Genomic DNA, 22,021 nt, shown 5'->3' with positions numbered 1-22,021 from the left:
AAACCATTTAGCATTTTAAGATATGTTTAATATTTTTCTTCACACATTTAGATTCCAAGGCTTAATTTACAGTAACACAGCTACACATATGCAACCTTTACTCTTTTGGTTAGGTGCTCATTGCACTTACCTGAACACAGGTTGCAGCAGCAACTTTCGAGGCAGTGCCGGTTGTAAGCAACTAAGCGAGTGATTAATCACCCATGGAAGTTAAGTCACAGAAGGCTTGATTTAATTTTATGTTAATTGTTTTACTACTTTTGTTTGCCTTTTGCGTTGTATTTTTAAGCTCAACTGAATTACATAAATACAAGGATCCTAAGTAAAATGTTACCCTCATTAATGGGGGACAAGCATGAAGAACGGAGCTGGGTATTCACTTTTACTATGGCTAAGGCTAAGTCCCCGCTGGCGCTGAGCGCGCCCATGCTCGGAGAGCACTCCAAGCATGAGCGCCGGGTGTCCGGCTTTTACGCAGGCGCGGGGGAGGAAGGGGGCATTGCGGGTAGTTCAGCGCGCAGGTAAGTATAGATTTTTTGTTTACCTACGGGCCGATCGCGGCTGAGCGTGTGTGCCCGCGCACGAGCGCGCACGCACCGCGTGAGCGGGGACTTACATATATCTATATATGTAAGTCTCCTCCGCAAGCGCCGTCCGCTCTGCGCTAGCGGGGACTTAGCCTAAGGCGTGTGTGTGAGGTTTGTGTATTCTTATCGTACATTGGGCCAGCGACATATCATTTCCGTATATTCCAAAATAATTCTCAATACCATTTTTTCCACCACTGTATCAAAATATTTTGGCAGAATGAAAAAGGAATATCAAATAACATTTGCAAAAAGTAATTACATTAGAGAATCTGTTAAGGAGACAGCTCTACTGTCAAAGATACATGTAACATCTGTGTAAACCTTTAACAAGTTCAAGTCCTGACAGCTCACCCTAAAGAATTTGATAACATTAGGTATAGTACCAATTGTAATGAGGTTACACTATTTTATAACCTCGTGTATGGAAAGCACTTTACATTAAACCATTATATTATGTAAGAAGAATCTCTCCTTTGAGAAAATACCATTTTAAGTACTGTAGCTTAGGGCTGATTCAGTAAATATTGTGAGAAAATCATTCTGATATATGGGCAAATTCAATTAGTTAAATACATAGATTTTTGTTGTTGTTGTTGTTTTAACCACAATTCATGTGGATTTTTGGGCAAAGTGATGTGTACAGTAGCATGTGAGAAATCTAGCAAAAACTTCCAATCCTGTGAAGATGCACCATTGCAGTTTGAGGAGTGTTGGGGTTACACGCATGCAATATTCAGGTGCCAGTACTAGTGTTGAGTAACAATGGTAAGATTTTGGACAATAACAGGAGTACCTTAGCACTTGATGAACTACCTGCACAAACTGACAGCTGTGCAGTTCTCTGAAAATAACTTTTTTTTTAAATCAGGCTCTAATGTGTTGATAACGTGCAGTATTTGACAAGAAGGCCAAGAACACATTCACATCATGCAGAAACCATAATGTAAAGAATACTGGCAGAAAACTATTCTGCGTCATGGCCCAAGGAACATACTGTAGGTCTCGCTTCACTAAAGGCCAATAAAAGAAAAAAATTGGGGATACCAAAGTTTAACACCAATTGTGTTTATCTACCTATTTACTAAAGCCAGATAGCCAGTAATAAAGCAGTGATAAGAGGTTTTTTTTTACTGTGGCTTATGTCAGCAATATTTATAAGACGCATGCACATTTTATGTCCAATTACTTATTGACATGCGATTGCTAAAACCCGATACCTGGCAATATCAGACTATTGCCAAAAAAGACAGTCTGGCGTTAAGCCTATCATGCCGTATACAGTATACAAATATACATATATAATTGCCACTTTATACATTGACAAGATAAGACTAGCCAACCTAGACTTGGGCAATACAAATATATATTAAGATTGTAGAACATATTAATATAGTAACCCCATACTAACCCAACTCTCCTAGAGTCTTACAATTTGCTAATACTGTATACTGTAGATGTTATTCTTTTTTTGTTGTATTTGTAGGTTATGTTGTATCGTAACCCTTTTGATGCCTAAAAGTATTCTTTTGTAATGCATCTGGTAGCCTCAGGCATTAAAGAGGTTAAATAATTTTCTTGCATAGAGTTGTGTAAGAAACTGTAGTACAGGTGCGCCGACGAGTATTCTAAAACTTGCCTTAAACTCGCCTTGGAAAATCTGGGGCTATCACCAACAAGATCCAGGTACATGCTGCAAACAACATTTCAGTGACATTTCTGCAGAGACTAATGGCCCATCGGATTAACACAGCAGGGTTCCCTGGCAGTCCCATTCAGTTTGAATGAGACTGCCAGGGACCCCTGCTGTTAATTTGATGGGCCATTAGTCTGTCTGCAGAAATGTCAGGGAAATGTTGCAGCATGTACCCAGCATGTACCCAGCATGTACCTGGGTCTTGTTGGTGATTGCCCCAGATTTGTTTTAGAATACTCGTCGGCACTACAGTACATAACCCACCCTCTACAATTGCAACCCTAGTGCTGAATTAAGATTATTTCAAGAAGCTGATACAGTACTTACAGTATTTGTATCGCCGGTGTTACCAAATAATTATCATATTTTTGTGTATGCAAACGACCCGCAAATCGCAACACATTTAAGTTTAAATAATTTAGTGAATACGGCAGTCATTTCAAATAATTCCGCTGCAATCCCATTTTGTAAAAAAACGCCAAATTTCTACTCCGCTATTTCGACCTTTTAGTGAATTTAGCCCACTGAAGTCAACAAAAATATGTAGGAGGTGCAAGAAAGAAAGAAAAAAGTGCAAAGAGGAAAGAGGTGGCAGAGGAATGTGAGCTGAATTTTCTCTTGACCTCACCTATATACCATAACAGGTGTGTACAAAACATTTCTGCATAGCAAATCCCCAGTATGGTGGGAAATTAGATACTGGGGATTTTGAGATCTAGAAATATTTAGGTATGTACATATAAAAATACAATGTGCTTACATTTTAAAAAAATCAAACATGAGAAATGACTTGTTACATATGTTTGCCATTGTCGCATACAAAATCAAATATGATGTGCTCCAATTTTTATTTTAAGAAAAGGGTTTCCATGTGCTAATAAGCCCAGGTGCGTATCTCACCTGTTTCCTTTGAATCGTAAATCACACAAGAGATTACAAGTCTGTGAAACATCTTTTCTGACTAATAACCTAAAATTATTCATTAGTACTGTATATGTCCCATATTTGTTTGGCATGATAGTGCTAATCAGAATGATAGCTCCTTACATGAAGAAGGAAGGAAACATTAGCTGTACTATTAAGGATCAACGACTGTCAAAAACAAATTCAGAATAATTTTTATTTGAAGTGACGAGTCGTTGATGGACCTTGAACCAAGGTCTTCAGAGAGGTTTTTCTTAGGGTATAGCTCAACCTCCAAGACATGAAGAAATTGGCAGACGTGCAGTGGTAGTGGTCCTCGCAGATGTCCACGAGTAGGGGCCTTTATACTGGATCTGCATGTTGCTTCCAAGCAGGTGAGAGAAGAACTTCAGCAAGGACCGACTACACCGACTGCAACACCACGATCAAGAGAGGCAGAGCATTTTGCAATTAGGGAAACGCATAATGGTTGAGTCTTAATGGCACTGTCATCATATAAGGGGAGCGGAAGAAAGAGAACTGCCATCAGCAGTAACATTAAAGAATGCAGATGACTGACTGTGTCAGATGATGTCACAACAACAGAAGTGCCATTCTCGTGTGGGCTGCAAAGCCAACATCCATGCTTAGTGCAGTATTATATATAGCCCAAGCCCATGTTGCTGGATCTCTCCAGTAAATTTTTTCCAAGTTTTCCAACAGTATCAAATGGCCTCAGTTGCAGTCACCCTAACAACCACTGGATCTAGCGATTGGGAGCAGTTCACTGGAGGTCCACATTGGGCACATGTACCTTTAAAAACGTGACAAGTGACTGTGGCAGTCATCCCCTAGAAAGTAGATCACAACTTACAACTTTTCGTGAGAGATTAAATGAAGATTTATTGCTGAAGGCAGCAGTAAAAGGGAACAACATTTCAGGTCCTACATGGCCCTCTCATCCATGTCACTTTGTTCATGTATATTGGGTTGGCTACACAGACGGTTCTTGTCCCACTCATGTTCACCCCACCACCACCTTATTTTTTCTTGATCATGCACCTTAAACACAGAAAAACATAAATATCTTGTCGTCTTTCAGTTTTTAAAACCATAGTTGTGAGTAAACGTGTAAAGACTGTTGCAGCTTTAGGACTTTTTTTTTATCATTTTAAGTATCAAAAAACACTAAAATGACCACCAATTTTATATATATATATATATATATATATATATATATATATATATATATATATATATATATATATATATATATATATAAATATATATATATATATATATATATATATATATATATATATATATATATATAATGGGACATTGAGGGTGCACCTTTCCTTCCTTCAGTATACCAGCCTGAAAATCCTCAGATATTAAACGCACCTTTTTTTTTGTTACGGTAATTGTCCAAAACTATTTTAAAAAAAATAATTAAAAATGAAAATGTCATCTCATTTAACAGTAATACATACAAAAAAAATCCTATAATACAGATGAAAGATATCTCCTATTCTATGTGAACACAATACAGAACAAGGGCTCCTATACCACCCAAAAGAAAATCTTTTTTTCTGTGCTCCTATTTCGCTAAAACCAGGACATTATGAAACTAGGGGACAGAAGAGCTGTTAGAAATCCCTGATGTAATCATTAAACAATATCGCTGCTGTTCCCACCCACAATAAAAGTTTAGGTGTGCTGTCACACTTTGAAACATAAAAGTACGACATGCCAACCTAATCATAGTTTGTATAAAAACAAAAATCTCCAGCCAATCTCACCCATCGCCCTCATCCACACCTATTCTTGTTCCTGTCAAGCTCAATTAACTAGGTCGCGGCTGTCACAACAAACACAATATTATTCGGTTTTCAAGCTGCAGACTCCCATACTTTTGTACTTCTTTAACCCTGTCTGCGCTGACAAAGCTGTGAAGACAGGTATAATAAGCTTATATGGGTCTATGTTAAAAGGGACAAGAAGTAACAAGTGACTCACTGTGTGTGCTCATTTGCACGTCATTACCCAGAATCCCTGGCTGCAGTGGAAGCACTGTATGCTAGGAGAAAATGGGGAAAAGCAGGGTTGCAGACCCGTCTGAGACGTGTGAATGTGCTCACAAGTGGTGTTTTTATTTCCCGTACACAGTACGGTGGTGGTTTATGTCACTTTTTTTACTCACAATAACTTGTTTGGTGTCTGCTTATTTTAAAACAGGCATCTTTTTGTTGATGTAAAATGTTGACAAGTTTTCCTAACCTTTTCGTGTGGTACCACTCTGAAGACGTTTCTGTACTATTACGCTGCAAACCAGTTTAAAGCACGACGGTCAATTATTCCACAATTAATGATTTTGCAACCTTGTAATTAAAGACTTAACTGCCAGATTAATTAAGAGATTATCATAAAATGCATCGTACGAAATGGAAAATAATATGGTGTGCTTAAGTTTTTTTTAGTGTGTTTGCATTTCTGTTTTTTCTTTCTAAGCCTTAGGTCGGGTCCATGGTGCCTTCGCCCGCGCTGAGGCGTGCGGAGGCTGTGGGAATGCGAGTGCTTTCCCTGGCCATGGTCGACGGGACGTGGGGGGCATTCCTAGGGGTGTCAGGGAGCTGGTTCGCCCTCATTACATACATACTGTACATACATACATACATAAATACATACATTCATTCATTCATTCATTAAATTAAAAGTCCATCAGTTATCTCTGGTGCTATTCGGGGGCTTTCTGAGTGAGTGGGGAAAGTGTGAAGAAGTGATGACAGCAGCACTGAAATTCTTAGTTCGTTCAATGTATTTTATATTAACATAGATGGTAGTGGAAGCTGTGAGTAGTAATGTATACTATTGCTTTTGCTGTTTGTTACATTTGAACTGCCGTTGGTACCGGTAGCTTGGCGCGTATTCCTACTGCGTGTCTATGCATCGTACCTTATCATATCATTGCATTTATTCATTTACTAATATATATTTCCTTCATTATTTGTTTACACGTATACTGTATTATTATATCACAATAAATATCAGAATGACACCTGATGGATTATTTTTTAGGGGGTAATTCTGTTACACTAGTGACCAAAATATATTTATGTTTTTTTTTTTTTTGGGGTGGTTCACTAAAAGATGTAACTACCTGCAAACTTTTCCTTTGGGGTGAATACTACGCTTTCTAGAACAATACAATGTAGCTTACAACAAAACACAGAGACCTGCAATGTTTCAATATTACTACCCACCATAGTTTTATCTTTGACGAACTATCATGTTGGGTTTTAGCCCACATGTATAAAACAAATCACTGTTGGATAGATGTTGTACCTTTATTGACAAGCCCAGGGATTCTCAACTCCAGTCTTCAAGACCCCCACAGGTCAGGTTCTAAGGATATCCCTGCTTCAGTACAGATGGCACAACCGAAGACTGAGCTACTGATTGAGCCACCTGTGCTGAAGCAGGGGCCGATTGAGCCACCTGTGCCCAAGCTGGGATATCCTGAAAACCTGACCAGTTGGTGGCCGGGGGGTCTTATGGACTGTGTTTGCGAACCCCTTGGTTAAGCGATGGTGCCTACGGTCCCATAACTGCTTTTGTTTCTGACTAACTATAATGGAGATTTCTTTTTGTGTTTTAGTATTCCTCAGGAGGTAACTATCCCGTGACATACATTTCCTCGCCACACTATCCTTACCAAAGGATTGCCCCACAAGCCGGCCTGGAGTCCCAGCAGCCTCTGTATCCAAAACCCATCTATTCCTACAGGTAAAATCTGCTTCAAGCAATAGCTAGGAAATGACATACTCTGTGCACGCCTGTGTTACTTCTAGTTCCCACCAGCAAGTATAGGAGGGTTGCCTATATAACAAGGAAGAAATTGAGCTGCTGTCCTGGGTCATGTAATTTGGTTCATTGCAATCCCAGAATATCATGTACTTTTGACATAAATATAAAAAAGGGTTAAATGAAAGTTTATGTAAAAGGACCAATCAAAGCCATTGACTTTTTTTTTTTTGGCAAAGTTGTTTTTGTTGTTGTTTTTTTCAAGCAGGGGGTCTCCGGAGCTGAAACCCATTAATTCCAGCTCTGGGGACCCCCTGCTCCCAGAGATACTTACCCTCAAAGGGGGGGGGGGCGTCTCCATCTGCTTTCTAAAGATCCCGCATCACATGGGCCAATAGGCAGCCTAATCGGATGATGTCACGGCTTCCTATTGGCCCGCAGCTGAATATAGCAGGGATAGCATGGTTCAGCTCCAGAGACCCTCTCAGTCTACAACAAGAAAAACTGCACACACACAAAAATTGCCTGCTTGGATTGCAACTTTCCATGAAAGATGAAATAGGGAAGCTCACAAGAGAAAATAGAGAAAGGAAGAAGACTAAGGCTGCGTCCCCGCTGGCGCTGAGCGTGCTGAGCGTGTGGTGCCTGCCGCTTTTACTTACTTAAATGTATATCTGCAAGTCCCCGCTCATGCGGTGGGCACGCATGCTCACTCAAGCTTGGCGCTTGAGTAAACGAAAAAAACGTAACTTTCAAGCGCGCTCAACTTGCCCGCAACACCCCACCCGCGCGCGCTTGCGAAATAGACAGTACACCCGGCGCTCATGCTTAGAGAGTTGGTGACGTCACCGCTCTCAAGCATGAGCGCGGTCAGCGCCAACGGGGCCGCAGCCTAAGAAATATCAGGCTTTTTAAGTGCACTAGTGCTGGCGGACACATTCAACCCAGCTCCTCGATGTTCTTTCAATAGCTGCACACTGGGCAAATTCCTCAGTTAGGCTGCGGCCACGCTGGCGCTGATCGCGCTCATGCCTGGAGAGCGGTGATGTCACCAACTCTCCAACCATGAGCGCCGGGTGTCAGCGCTATTTCGCAAGGCATTGCGGGTAAGTTGAGCGCGGTTGAAAATCCTTTTTTCTGTTTATGCAAGCACCAAGTGCGGGTGAGTGTCTGTGCCCGCGCACGAGCTCGCGCGCACCACGGGACAATTTCACGTGCCGAAACTAACCTCGGCAAGCACTGCGCGGTCAGCACGCTCAGCGCTAGCGTGGCCGCAGCCTTAGAGGGGATTACACTGGCAGCATTCGAAAATTCACAAGCCTCTTGAGAATGAATGCGTGAAGAAAACAACCGTGTGTTTATCAAGAGCCCTCCTGTAAAATTCAGCGCAATTAAAGACAAATTTACAGTACACTTGTTCAGGACCAGTACGGCTACAGGAACTTTGGATAGCAATCATTAACATTGTAATCGTAAAATACTAAAATCATTCCAAAAATCCAGAAATCCTGATATTAAGATTGTATTTCTTTACTCTTTTAAGCATTCTGATATTTATGGCATTGAAGAATAGTAAGACTGGGAGCCTGCCTGTGAGTGAGATTTACAATTTCATGACCGAACACTTCCCTTATTTCAAGGTAAGATTTTCATGTCATGTATATTTCCTAATAATCATTCTATGGGGTGTATTGCAATATCAAGTGTAACATACTATAGCTGTTATTGACTGTCAATATCAAATTGTATCAAGCTTTTAAAAAAAGGATTTAACACACTGGAACAAATTATTTTTTTCCGCTCGGTTGCTGCCAGAATTACGAACTTTATCAATCAATCAAATCAAGTGATGTACATTTGACACAGATCGGTAATATAAAGTGAAATTGTAGGGAACCCCAACACTCTCTAATAACGTGTCTGAGATCGGATGCATTGTAAGGAACCCCAACCCTCTCTAATAGTGTGTCTGAGATCAGATGCATTGTAAGGAACCCCAACCCTCTCTAGTAGTGTGTCTGAGATTAGATGCATTGTAAGGAACCCCAAACCTCTCTAATAGCGCGTCTGAGATCAGATGCATCGTAAGGAACCCCGACCCTCTCTAATAGTGTGTCTGAGATCAGATGCATTGTAAGGAACCCCAACCCTCTCTAATAGCGTGTCTGAGATCTGATGCATTGTAAGGAACCCCGACCCTCTCTAATAGCGCGTCTGAGATCAGATGCATTGTAAAGAATCCCTACCCTCTCTAGTAGTGTGTCTGAGATTAGATGCATTGTAAGGAACCCCAAACCTCTCTAATAGCGCGTCTGAGATCAGATGCATCGTAAGGAACCCCAACCCTCTCTAATAGCGCGTCTGAGATCAGATGCATCGTAAGGAACCCCGACCCTCTCTAATAGCGCGTCTGAGATCAGATGCATTGTAAGGAACCCCAACCCTCTCTAATAGCGCGTCTGAGATCAGATGCATTGTATGAAACCCCCACCCTCTCTAATTGCGCGGCCGAGATCAGATACATTATAAAGTCTTTTCTATTTGGTAACGTTTTCAAATGACCTGAAAATTGCAGGGAAACCTTTATGGATAACTGGGAAACCCCTACTGAAAAACATTGAAGTAGACAATACGGCTTTTAGGCATCAGATTTTTGTGGGATCTTCATTATCGCAACAGGAGAATATTAATGTTCTTTCCACCCTCAGTCAGATAACGCAAATGAGCCTCCCAGTAGCAGACAGGCACTGAGCAAACAATTTGAACAGTGTGGGGGAGGTGTTTCACAAATAAAAGTAAAGACATAGAACACGAGAGGCCCCAGATAGGAGCAAAACATTATACATCTGATACTGTGCACCAGGTAAATCCTCTATGGACACTCCCCAAATTGCAAACTGCTACACGCGGCAATATTGGGGTACCTGGTACTTTCATACATTGCGCCTGAAAATATAAAGTGCAATTGCACTGATTCAATGGGGCTTTCCATGTAGTAGCGCTATCTCACACAAAAAAAATATCTTTACCCCGCTGTTTCCCCAAAATTGCAGAATCTGCGTAGTCACAGTTTATGGAATAAGGGCCTTAGTAAATATGGGCTTATATGATTATGAATGTATATCTGTCTTTATTCATATAGCGATCAAACAAGAGGGTTGTGTCTAGCACACCTGTAAGAGTATAATAAAGCAGTATACTTGCAATTTGAGGTACCGGTGCTCCGTGGTTCAGGGAAAAGACCTGTCTGGTGTGATTTCAAGATATATGAACAAATGGGAGGATCCAGGGCACTACGGATTTTTAAGAAATGAAATGTATTCTAGGCACACACAACTGGCCAGTCACTTGAGAAAGAGCTTTGTACAGCTCGAAACGTTGTGTGTGCCTAGAATACATTTCATTTCTTAAAAATCCGTAGTGCCCTGGATCCTCCCATTTGTTCATTTATTCACATAGCACTATCCAGGTACATAGCACTTTACAAGACACGTGACATATTATTAATTTACATGTGTTGTAAAAGGGTCACTCCCTTGGTATCCCAGTAGCAGAAATCCTTTAACAGCGGAGTTCTCCACTACCTTGTTGAACATCTCAGTGCCCTCTTTGCTAAAGCAGTCCATTATTCCACATAGAAAACATACACTCGTTTATTAGTTGAACGTACGCATTTAATTAGAAGTTGATGCTGATATTCAGGCCTGTACAACCAGCCAGGTGAGGTCATGCAAATTCTGCCCAGCCCTGTGAGAGAATTTCTATGACCTCCTTTTCGTGAGCAGTCCTGATGCCAACATAAAGGCAAACCTGATCATCGAGTTCTGGAGAACTCTTCTTAAATTCCTCCGTGAGCTAGCATATCATTGTTCAAGTTCCCCCTATCCCTCAGTGCTCTTGTCCCAATATACATAAGGAAACAATTCCAAAGGCAAAAACTCCTTTTTACTACCATTCTCTCACCCTACCGGATAATGACTCAGATCGACTAAACGGTGGAGCGCCCATTTGAAGTCCGGATCAAACGAATGGGGGTTGAGGCGTGCTACAGCTGAGCACTGTTTAGTGCATCTGGGCCAATATATATTAATGCATTCGAGCAATAGGGGAAGCGTCTACAACGTTTTTTGAAAACAGCTCCCACTATGCTAACAGAACTGGGGATTCCTGTTTATTCAAATCTCACCGTCTTGAAAATAGGGTGATAAGTCCAAAATGTTTCGCTTATGTGTCAGTTGCTAAAATACTGTGATAACCCCAAATAACTACAACTGCAGAGGCCGTTATTCAAACAAATCACGGCGTCAATTTCGTGTGAACTGCTGTACTCCATGCAGCATGAACGCGGCCAATTGCCCCAGGCACACGCGCTTATCGTGATTGCTTTGTTGAATTTCATGGATTCTGTTTCTTTGGGTGCAATGAAATTAATGAATTGTAATGTGTACAGTACAAGCATACCCCACATTAACGTACGCAATGGGACCAGAGCATGTATGTAAAGCGAAAATGTACTTAAAGTGAAGCATTACCTTTTTCCCACTTATCGATGCATGTACTGTACTGCAATCGTCATATACGTGCATAACTGATATAAATAACGCATTTGTAACAGGCTCTATTGTCTCCCCGCTTGCGCACAGCTTCGGTACAGGTAGGGAGCCGGTATTGCTGTTCAGGACGTGCTGACAGGCGCATGCGTGAGCTGTTGTTTGCCTATTGAGCGAGATGTACTTAATCGCGAGTGTACTTAAAGTGAGTGTCCTTAAACCGGGGTATGCCTGTACTGTGCTATTGTGCTACTGTGTCAATTTAAGGTGTTTAAAAACCAGAACTCTAAAATGCCATTTTCTGCACTCGCATCTTAAGGCGGTAAGGTTGGGAGACATCCCGCGTCATGACATTGGTATTCCGATGTACACAACGCGTGAAGTGTTCGAATAATGGCCGCTGCAGCTGTATATAAAAAAAAGCAGCAAATGCAGCATCCCATGCTGTAGACTATACCACTTTTCTATAACTTGCAGAAAAATACAATTACCACTTGTGAGCACATTCACATCTCGGACAGGTTTGCAACCCTTCCTTTCCCCATTATCACTTAGCATACAGTGGTTTCACTGCAGCTAAAGATTCTGGGTAATGACATGCAAGTGAGCACTCACAGTATCACTTTTTGTTTCAAATCGAATTTAACATAGACCCCTTCTTTAATTTAAAAACCCTAATTTTCACTTCTGGTTTAAGTTATATGTGGTCTATTAAAAAAAAAGGGTATCTGTTTTTTTTTTTAATGCTGTCAAAATCCCTTATTAAGAAAGATACTGACGTCCATTACCCATCATTTGTATTGCTTTATTGCCAGCAGAAAAACACCTTTTTTTTTTTGCGGTAATCTAAATTGACATAGCCAGGGGTGGCCAACTCCAGCCCTCAAGGCCACCAACAGGTCAGGTTTTCAGGATAGCCCTGCTTCAGCACAGGTTGCTCAATCAGTGGACCTGTGCTGAAGCAGGCATATCCTGAGAACCTGACCTGTTGGTGGCCCTTGAGAACTGGAGTTGGCCACCCCTGTTATATACTGTACGTGAAACAGCTTTTGAGATTTTAGAAAGAGCCAAAAATATAAAGGAAGTTTCACCCTGAAAAAAAAAGTGCTGTGTGCTCGGAAAAGGAACAACAGAGTTTCGCTTTTGTGTTTGTCCATTGTGAATTCTACTGATCGAGTTCATTATTTTACCTTAGGGCAAGGAGTGAGCATGAAATAATCACCCATTAAAAACATTTCCATTGGAAAAAAGGGGGATTCTTTATTTATTTTTTTATTGGTGCAATTAATTCTTTTTCCTCAAAGTCCAAGCACCTCCCAGTATTTAACAATGCATTACTGAAACAAAAAAATTCCACGCAATTATCTGGGGCGGAAACTACTTGATAGACGGTTGAATATACCTATTATTATGTATAAAAAAAAAACTAATAGCAATGAAAGTGACACATGGTATTTGATATTTGCCTGGTTGATGTTCGTTAATTTGTGGGAAGAGTAAGTGGAAAATAAGCTTAATCTTTTTTTTTGCCAATTTCACATTTTAATATGTAGATTTACATCATCAGGTCTATTACATTCATCCTTTCATTGATAAAAGTCAGCCTCCACATGATTCTCACCCCACCAGAAATGAGCAGTTACAGTAAGCCGCTGCCTGTATTTTAACAGCACTATTGGCTACCCAAGAATCCACAAAGAGCTTTAAAATAAGCAGGAATGGTTTCTCAGAAGAAATGAAAAACATTTTTTTTAACGCATTTCCTTTTTTTGTGCACATAGTTTAAGATGGCAATTCTCGATGACGGACTCAAAAGTAGACTTGTTTTTATTTGGTTATAGGTAAAAGTAAAAAGAGATGGGTCCCACAACTGTCTCTAAGAGGACACAAGTAGAGAATAATCATTTTGGACTAAAATTTGAAGAATTCATAAAAGGTTAATCAAGGGGTTATCTCTCAATACCTGTAAACAAATAATTATATAATAATAATAATAAATATATAATTTATCGACAACCACTAATGGAGCCACCAGTGCTGAAACAGGAATATTCTTAAAAGCTGACATGTTGGGGGGGAGGGGGGGTCTTGATTACTGGAGTTGAGAACACCCTGGATTAAAATGTTTGGGATGTCTTTTTTTGCCAAAACGGGAAGCCATTTCTTTTCTACTGTTCATCTTTTCACATAGTATTTGGGTGGATTGTTTAATGGCAAAGGCACTTCTAACCAGCATGTTACAGGTCTTTCATTTGGGACTTGGGACGTAGTATATATATTTTTAATGTCAATGTCATTGCCCTATTAGACAGCTCCAGATGGGTGGAAGAACTCTGTGCGTCACAACCTGTCCCTGAACAAGTGCTTTGAAAAAGTAGAGAACAAATCTGGTAGTTCTTCCAGAAAGGGATGTTTATGGGCCCTAAACCCAGCCAAAATTGACAAGATGCAAGAGGAACTACAAAAGTGGAAAAGAAAAGATCCCGTGACTGTGAGAAAGAGCATGGCAAAGCCAGGTGAGCGAACTGCGAGAAACATCTGCCTTACTGTCATTGCAAGTGTGGTCTAGTTAAGGGGCCATGGTAAATTTTACATGCACATCAAGAATTAGACTTCATACTGCAGCTGATTCCCCACGTTTCAAGAGAGTACATGTATGGTGATTTAGCTGATTTCATTTCAACTTCAAATATATATGTCTACTGAATTTGAATAAGGAAGTCCACAGGTGCAAAAGGCACTTATGGTTAAGACATAGGTTCATCATAGCTGAAACTGACTATACAGTACATGTTGAAACATTGTCCCCGCAGCATCATTTTTGCCTGGTCATGCCTGGCAGATGGAAAGAACAATAAAAAAAACACCTCTCTCATACTTATATTTATATGTATATTTTAGAAGTTTTTATATTTGTAATTTCATGCTAGCGGAAATTGAAGAGAATACAAATCTTTGTTTTGCAGCCATGAAACCAGCAACGTTGTCCTCGAGTTTAATGTATTACGATTAAGGCAGCAATTCACACTGCCTACTTTTAATTTTTATATCATGGGAAGGGAACAAGCAAAACTCTCTGTTGTTAACGTGATTGCAAGCTGTCACGGTAGACCAGGTCTCTTAACACATTTATATTTTCTTGGATCTGTCAATAAGCAAAACAAGGCAGTGAAATAAAATGGGGTTTATTTGGATAAAACCTCGGAAATACAACAAAACACAAAATAAAGAAATACACACACTTAATGGGTCTGGGGTATGAGATCTGGCATTTCCTAGGTGCAGGACGCCCGCTTGAAAGGGCTTACACTGATCGTAACCTTGTTCCGGACGTCCTGGACTGAGATTCCGCAGAAACTCTTGACTGCGACCTAGTCCCGATACTCCTGGAACTGTTTTCTGCAGGAACTCCTGACCGTGATCACTACGTTCTCAGATGAGAACTTGGTCCTTGCGTCTGACTTAGTCTCTGCAGGGCAGACTTTCCTAGCTTCAAAATGAAGCCGGTTGCTCTGTTATTTGGGACAGAGCAACTTTGAAAAGCCCACCCTAGCTTCAACCACTCAAGCCACAAAATCGTCTGGTTCTCTGACTAGGGCTTCTCCTTACATACCCTCCGCTGAGCTATGTTCAGCATGGAGGAACGACCAATCAGAGAGTGGGAATTCCTCCCCGCCAGCCAATAGAAACAGCGGATCGTCTCTGGGCTGACGTCAGAGGAGGAGGTGTGCCACGCCGGCTCGGGATTGACCAATGGGAAACGCGCAGACATTCTGCCGCTTCCCCCAGTCAATCCATTGCCACCTACTGGGCAGGCTCCACTGAATCTGGCAAACCAGAGGGTCCTCCCCACAGTGGGTCTCTGTTCTCCGGACTCAGTACTCTGCCCTGCCCCGGCCACTTAGCACCCTGACACCTCTCAACCTCCTGTCTCCTCTTTGAACTATGCACTCTATACAGACATGCCAGAGTCTATGCTGATGCCCTAGCTGACTGTATAGAGTCTTATAACAAATGTCTAAAACATTATAAAGTATATTTAAATAAAGTTTACACATTGGGGAACCTTATACTTATAAAAGAAATGGATTTGGGATATTTGGGCTCGAAATCCAGGAGTCTGGGGGACACTGGGTTGCCCCAGTGTAATTCACCCCGCGTACCGGCAAATCATGCCTGCTCGCCGGGGAGAATTAAAGGACTACCAGTAACTTCAACCCCCCAACTCCTGCAAACAAAATAATTGCATTTCTACCCAAATATCACCCCTAATACTGACACACAAGAAATCTCACAGGTCTAGGGCCAAGGGAACATGGAAACAGAAGAAAACAGGGGTCATTTTATTTTCTACATGTATTATCCCTGGTCCCTGGCTTATGGTGCTTATGTAGCTACCAGGAACCCCACGGTTTCAGGGGTAACCAGGGGGCTTAATCTTTACTAGATAGCTGGGTTACCCCTACCGTCACACAAGCTGTGGCTAGAAATGAACAGGTAGTGAAGTGCCATTGAAGGCCATGTAAGAAGCTTCGTCCACCATGTTGGTCACAAGCATGCAAATATTTCCCCCTCTAAGTATTATTGTGACTATGTGGTAATGTTTTATGTACTGTAGGCAATCTGTTGGGTATTGGATGGTGCAAGTTAGGCATTTCGGCTGCTGAACCAAATGTGTGTTTTCATAAATGTATTGCTTTACACGTTATATTCAATGTCATGTGTCATTCAATTCTAGACTGCCCTTTCAATTGTTGTACTGAATGTGTAAATAAGATTGTGTGAGCCAATCAAAATAACTCTTTCGCAGGAAACTGGTGGTGTAGTACAAACACCAAATATAAATTGCTAGTGCTGAACTAATATTAAACGACATACATCATTAACAGTGTATTGTTTTCTTTCCTTCAGAAGATCTTGATAAACTAATAGGAGACAGAACGGAAAAGCTGAGATCTACACTTATGGCTTGTAATGGAGCTGGTCTTGCAAACGCATCTGCAATGCAGTTGTCTATCCACGCACCCCTGTGTGAACCAACCATTTCCTCTCCTGTGCCTACATCCCTGCAAACAATGCATGATGTTTCAGGATCTCTGCATTGTAAGAAGCAACTTGCAGGGCATCAGCCACCATGTTATACTTCACTACCACATGGTTTCCCACAAATCTCGCCGGCTATGATACAGCAGTCCCATGGGATCTCTCAGAATCATTTTTCATCACCTAATAACCAAAGAGAACTGAGAGCACAATCCATTAATCCCCAGGACTCTCCGATTCCTGCCCACACCCCACCTCTTCACAACATGGAGATGTTAACAGATCACTCTCCAACCAGAACAATGCAAGATAATCTTATAGAAGGGGAGCTGAGCAACGACATTGACGCCCTCAATCCCTCCCTTACGGACTTTGAGCTACAAGGTAACGTTTCTGAAGCTCTACCCTTCTAACAATCTCAATATCTCTCCGTTGGTATTAAATATATAGTTTGCATACTCATAACCTTATAATGGCACAATGTATGGCTAGTGAAATTAAATATATACAAGTGGATCTCATCGAACATTAACGGTAGATGAACAAGTGTTTAAAGTAAATAGTATGAAAGGGCAGTATTCTGAAGCGTTACGTAGTTAAAGTGAAGAAATAGTAAAGTACTGGACCTTATTAAAGCACATCATTAGAAATAAAGATGTTAATTAATTATGCAAGTCAAATGAACGCACAGCCGATGGCCGAGTCACTGGGCTACTTGAGTGCGTCTAGGTCAGCACTCTGAAGGCAACAGACTTTTTTCAATAGCCCAATTCATTCCAAGCTGGCCAAAACCATGAGTAGTCTACTGTAGCAATCATGCTAGTTAAAAAAAGAGAGCTCTCCTGAGATACTGTGCATTCTCACTTATTGGAATGTGTAGTACGCATAAACCCAGCATTGGATCTTCACAAATTTATCATTTCCTTAATAGAAAATATGAAAATACTCGTAATTAGACATATACATCACAATTAACATTTCGGTGTGTTTATTTGTGTTTACAAAATTGGAATGCAGGAAAATGTAATACAATACAAAAAAAAAAAAAAAACCCCCACACAATAGAAAATATAATCATTGCTCTCAGAGCGGTTACAACCTAAAAGGTATGTTGGTAGAATTACAGAGACAGGAGAAGATGTAAACGCAATGGAGAGCCAATAACATTGGTTGGTAAATGTAACTGTGGGAACATGTACGTGTATTTCTATTTACATAGCACCTATAATGTGCACCAGGGGTGGGGCAACTCCAGTCCTCCAGGGCCACCGGCAGGTCAGGTTTTCAGGTTATCCCTGATTCAGCACAGGTGGCTCAATCAGTGGCTCAGTTGACTAAGCCACTGATTGAGCCACCTGTGCTGAAGTAGGGATATCCTGAAAACCTGGCCTGTTGGTAGCCCTTGAGGACTGGGGTTGTCCCATCTGTGGCTTACATAGTACATCATAAAATAGATCCGCGAATGGTGCTGCATCTCCCACCATTGACTCACTCCCTTTCCATTTTGAAGGTCCGATCAAGACCTTTTCCTATTTTAATGGACTTGTGTACACCTCCTTCCCATTTACATTATTATACCTTCACTGCAGTCCATAAATGGCTACTTCGTCCCCTTTCTTTCCTACCCTGTTCTTTCTAAATTCAGCGTAAGTTGGTATAGCTACAGTATACACCAATTCTGATTTTATTTTATGTACTCTTACTCTGTAAAATCCACACTAATAATCAAAGTGAGAAGAAGTTCACACGAATTATGATAAAGCAACATTATGGTTCAGTCTTATGTGACAGAGTGAAGAATCAGCCCTTGATTCTTTATTGCAAGGGAATCTTCAGATTGGCTAATATCTACCTAAAGACTACATTTTTTTTACACAAATACATGCGACACACATCTAGCGATTGCATCACTGTGTCTCATGGTAAACGAAACAATTATGTATATATTTTATGTATCTCAGATATAATGCAACTACAATCAAATGTGATTAACATCTGTTTACATTTGGATTGACAGGGAATCTCTGGGAAGAGCTTAAGGATGACAGCCTGGCTATGGATCCCTTGAATCTTATGTCGTCTTCTCCAACGCCACCACATTATTTTCTTCACACTGGGAACGGTATTGGCAGCAACAATGAGATCAATTCACCTGGCAGCAATTCACATGTCGGTTTGGGTGACATACATCTCACCACAGTTTATTCTTCATTCATGGAACTGGATACACCAATGCCATCGTATCTTAATGCCTCTGGAACCAAGCATGTTGCAATAGCTTAAAATCGCAAAGCTACCAACCACCAACCAACACTGTTTCAACTTGATCTGACAAAAATGAAGAGTTGAAGAGTACAGTAAAAGATAAATTAGCTACATTTGGTCAATATTAGCTCAAATAAACTATTAATTCAATCTTCGATTACACTGAAGATGGAACCTGTGCTTCCCAGGGCACGTATGTACGACATCATCCTTATAGTATTTCAATGTCAATCCAATACAAGATATAAAAAAACTAAAAATAAATATATATCAAATTATACAGAGTAAATTAAGAAAATGAATACTCGAGTATCAGCTACGGAATAAGCCTCCAATCTCTAAAAAAAGCTTCATTGTGAAAAGCAGCTACTTCTATCAAGATTCCTGGAGATTGATATCATACCATTTTTTTCCCTGGATGTTACAGTAACATGAATTCCTTAAGTGTGCTGTTCAAACCAAACGCTAATCCTTTTAGGTTGACGGAAAAAGAATGATGAATGAATGGTCTCTTCACTTTAGATATTCTCCTGTAACAGTCACTGCATTGCAACAAGCACTATGTGCATGATCTGCACATATGTAGTTAGTGTTCAGAATATTTCATCTGATTATAACAAAACACCCCAAAACAGGAAAGGTTTAAGGCTCCTATTTCACCCTTAAAAAGTTGACAAAGAAGACTAAATAGAACAACCTTTGGAATAAGGACAGATAAAGACCAAAATGTAAATTTCAGTGAATTTCAGAGTCCTAATATATGCAAAAGAGTTGTGCGGCCGGTGTACGCACACCCTCTGTTTCGAACATAAACATTAATTCAAGGAACTCAAAAACATTTCAGTTATATTCGGAGATAAATGGTTCTTAAAGCTTCTTCTTACAATATATATGTTAAAATGCATGCAATTCATAAAGCAGGTGTGGATGTTTCAAGTTTTTAGCTGTGCACTCCTTGCTTTGTGGCGGATTGTTTTTTTTTTCATCACACTTTTTATTTGGGATTACAAAATTATATATTTTTCCACTTTGCTTTCTCCCACACATAACTATCTCGGTTTTAGGGGGTGCTAGAAAATGGTTCTGTCCATCTTTAGCTAATCAAGAAGATATTTAACGGTCACAAAAATTCTGGATATGTTTGTAAATGCAGTATTATGAGACCCAAATGTACTTGATTAGATGAATAGCCCCTAGGGTGACACAAACAGGTAGTGCTACCAACTCTGTTACTTTTAGATAACATGACTCAAATGCCAACATAGATACAGCCACAGCCCCTTCAGTTGTACCACCTTCATCAACCAATGGTAAATACTATGGGTGAGACTACTTTAGTGTCTATGGCAATCACCAGTGCCCTTTGCCACTTGTCTACAAGAAGCCTAATACTGTAGGTGGCACTTTGATGAAAATTATTGCAGAGAATTTTTAAAGATACGTACATCACCGCTGAAAAATTGGGGCTACAATTATGATTTGTAGTTGATATTTTTATGGCTAACACATTTCTGGGAGTCAGTATTAAAGGAAAAGGTGCCATAATCAGAGATGTCATCTCCACAACGTCCATCAAGTACCACTCATTCCAAGTTGCACACCAGGAGCTACCGAATGTCTCACATCGGTTCACTGTCTTATCCAGTATCCCAACCCCTCAATCAGCAGCGCGCTTCTTTTCACAAATTGTCAGAGCCCCCGAGGCCTATCCCAAATGGCCTTGTGTAGCAGAACTCAGTGGCAACTGGGCAAAAAGGAACCTATGAAAAGATTCTGAGGAGGAGAGAGATACGAGAGTAAGTGGTGGTGACAGACAACAGAGGCAGTGCCAGCTGCTCTTCTGCCTCTCTTCACCTGTGTACATTGAAAGTCAGCATCACAGCCCTCTGTTCATTTGTCAAATTGGGACATGTGCCTTTGGACAATGGGACAGTCAGGGCCATACCGCCTTTTGGATGTTTGGTATCTTTAGCTTTTTACTACTACAGCATTTAGCCGCTTCATTGCAATGAGCTGCAGCCCCCTCAAGCTCTGCTGGGATTTCATAACCTCTGCAGTTCTTTAAAACTTTTGCACTAATTTATAAGAATCTAGATTTGCAATATGTTACATACACTTGAAAAAAAAAACAATATTAAACCATAATGTTGGAAAAAAACATGGATCCTGCTAAAGAAGTAGACAAAGTAATCCTGGCACAATATGTGTTGCTGATATGGTTCTTTTTTCAGTGTTTTGTATAATAGCATTATGTTTGTAAAAAAGCTTCACTAAAAGGCAATGCAATCTGTTTTATTGTGTTCTTTCTGTTTTTTTTCTAGGCATGTCACCCCCCGCCCCCCCCCCCTCCTACCCCCAACTATTTAGAAGAATAAATCTATTTAGATTATAATACATAGAGTGAAGTTAACTTCTTTTTTTTAATTGCTCCAAAATATTTTATATCTATTTATAAAACAGAAAAAGTGAAAAAAGACAGACACTATGCTACTTCTGTTTGAGAAAAGTACAGAATAGTCTTAATATTAACATAAAAAGAAGAGTATTATAATGAAGAAGGATGCAGAGATTTTTTGGCTGCTGCAGTATTTACATATCAGAGTTTATTTAAGCATAATCAGCAATAGACATTGTAGCACACAGTACAAAAAATGACTGTCACAAGGTCTAACATGTCGGTGTACCAGTATGAACTTGGCTGTTCTTCCCCTTCCTTCCTTGAATATTACCCCTTTTACGGACAGAATGTTCTTGAGACACGAGTGACAAGTACATTATGGCCCCAGGTCATGTGATCACTACTGCACACTTCCACATGGTCCACACCCACCTCAACATCTGAAATAGGAGAGGAAGCTTTCCTCCTCAATCTCGATTGCAGCCAAAGATTTCTGAGCGCCGCGGCTGCGATCAGCCCCAGATATAAATAGAAAAATGTCATGGTGTTCAGTAAACATCATAAGGGCCATAAGAGTGCCAGCCCTTGTGACAGTCACTGAACGTCAAAAGGATCACAGATGGTTATGCTCTTTGCTTTACCTGCACCAAACTCCAACCCTCCCAGATTGCTGCAGGTTGTCTGAGCGACTTTCCTGATTCTGCTATTGCTACCCCAGTTCCCTGCTCACTTACTCACAGGTGATCTTTTAACAATGAAGTTCAACTTAGACTTG

At 40.5% G+C, this 22,021-nt stretch overlaps 1 protein-coding gene across 2 annotated transcripts in view; it reads left to right on the top strand.

Annotated features, from left to right (window-relative positions):
* FOXN1 (forkhead box N1) overlaps positions 1-21,138 on the top strand; it is a 53,736-nt gene extending 32,598 nt beyond the window's left edge. For both annotated transcript variants that reach the window (XM_075589270.1, XM_075589271.1), the window contains exons 6-10: positions 6,845-6,972; positions 8,534-8,630; positions 13,849-14,056; positions 16,452-16,967; positions 18,601-21,138. In XM_075589270.1, the coding sequence (XP_075445385.1) occupies positions 6,845-6,972; positions 8,534-8,630; positions 13,849-14,056; positions 16,452-16,967; positions 18,601-18,866 (1,215 nt within the window). In that variant the 3' untranslated portion in view covers positions 18,867-21,138. The remainder of the gene's footprint in view (positions 1-6,844; positions 6,973-8,533; positions 8,631-13,848; positions 14,057-16,451; positions 16,968-18,600) is intronic.
* Positions 21,139-22,021: the final 883 nt, after the last annotated feature.

The sequence above is a fragment of the Ascaphus truei genome, chromosome 3 (genome assembly GCF_040206685.1).
Source record: "Ascaphus truei isolate aAscTru1 chromosome 3, aAscTru1.hap1, whole genome shotgun sequence".
NCBI classification, from domain to species: Eukaryota; Metazoa; Chordata; class Amphibia; order Anura; family Ascaphidae; genus Ascaphus; species Ascaphus truei.
The sequence above is the reverse complement of the archived record's forward strand: the minus strand, read 5'-3'. Positions and strand labels throughout refer to the sequence as shown.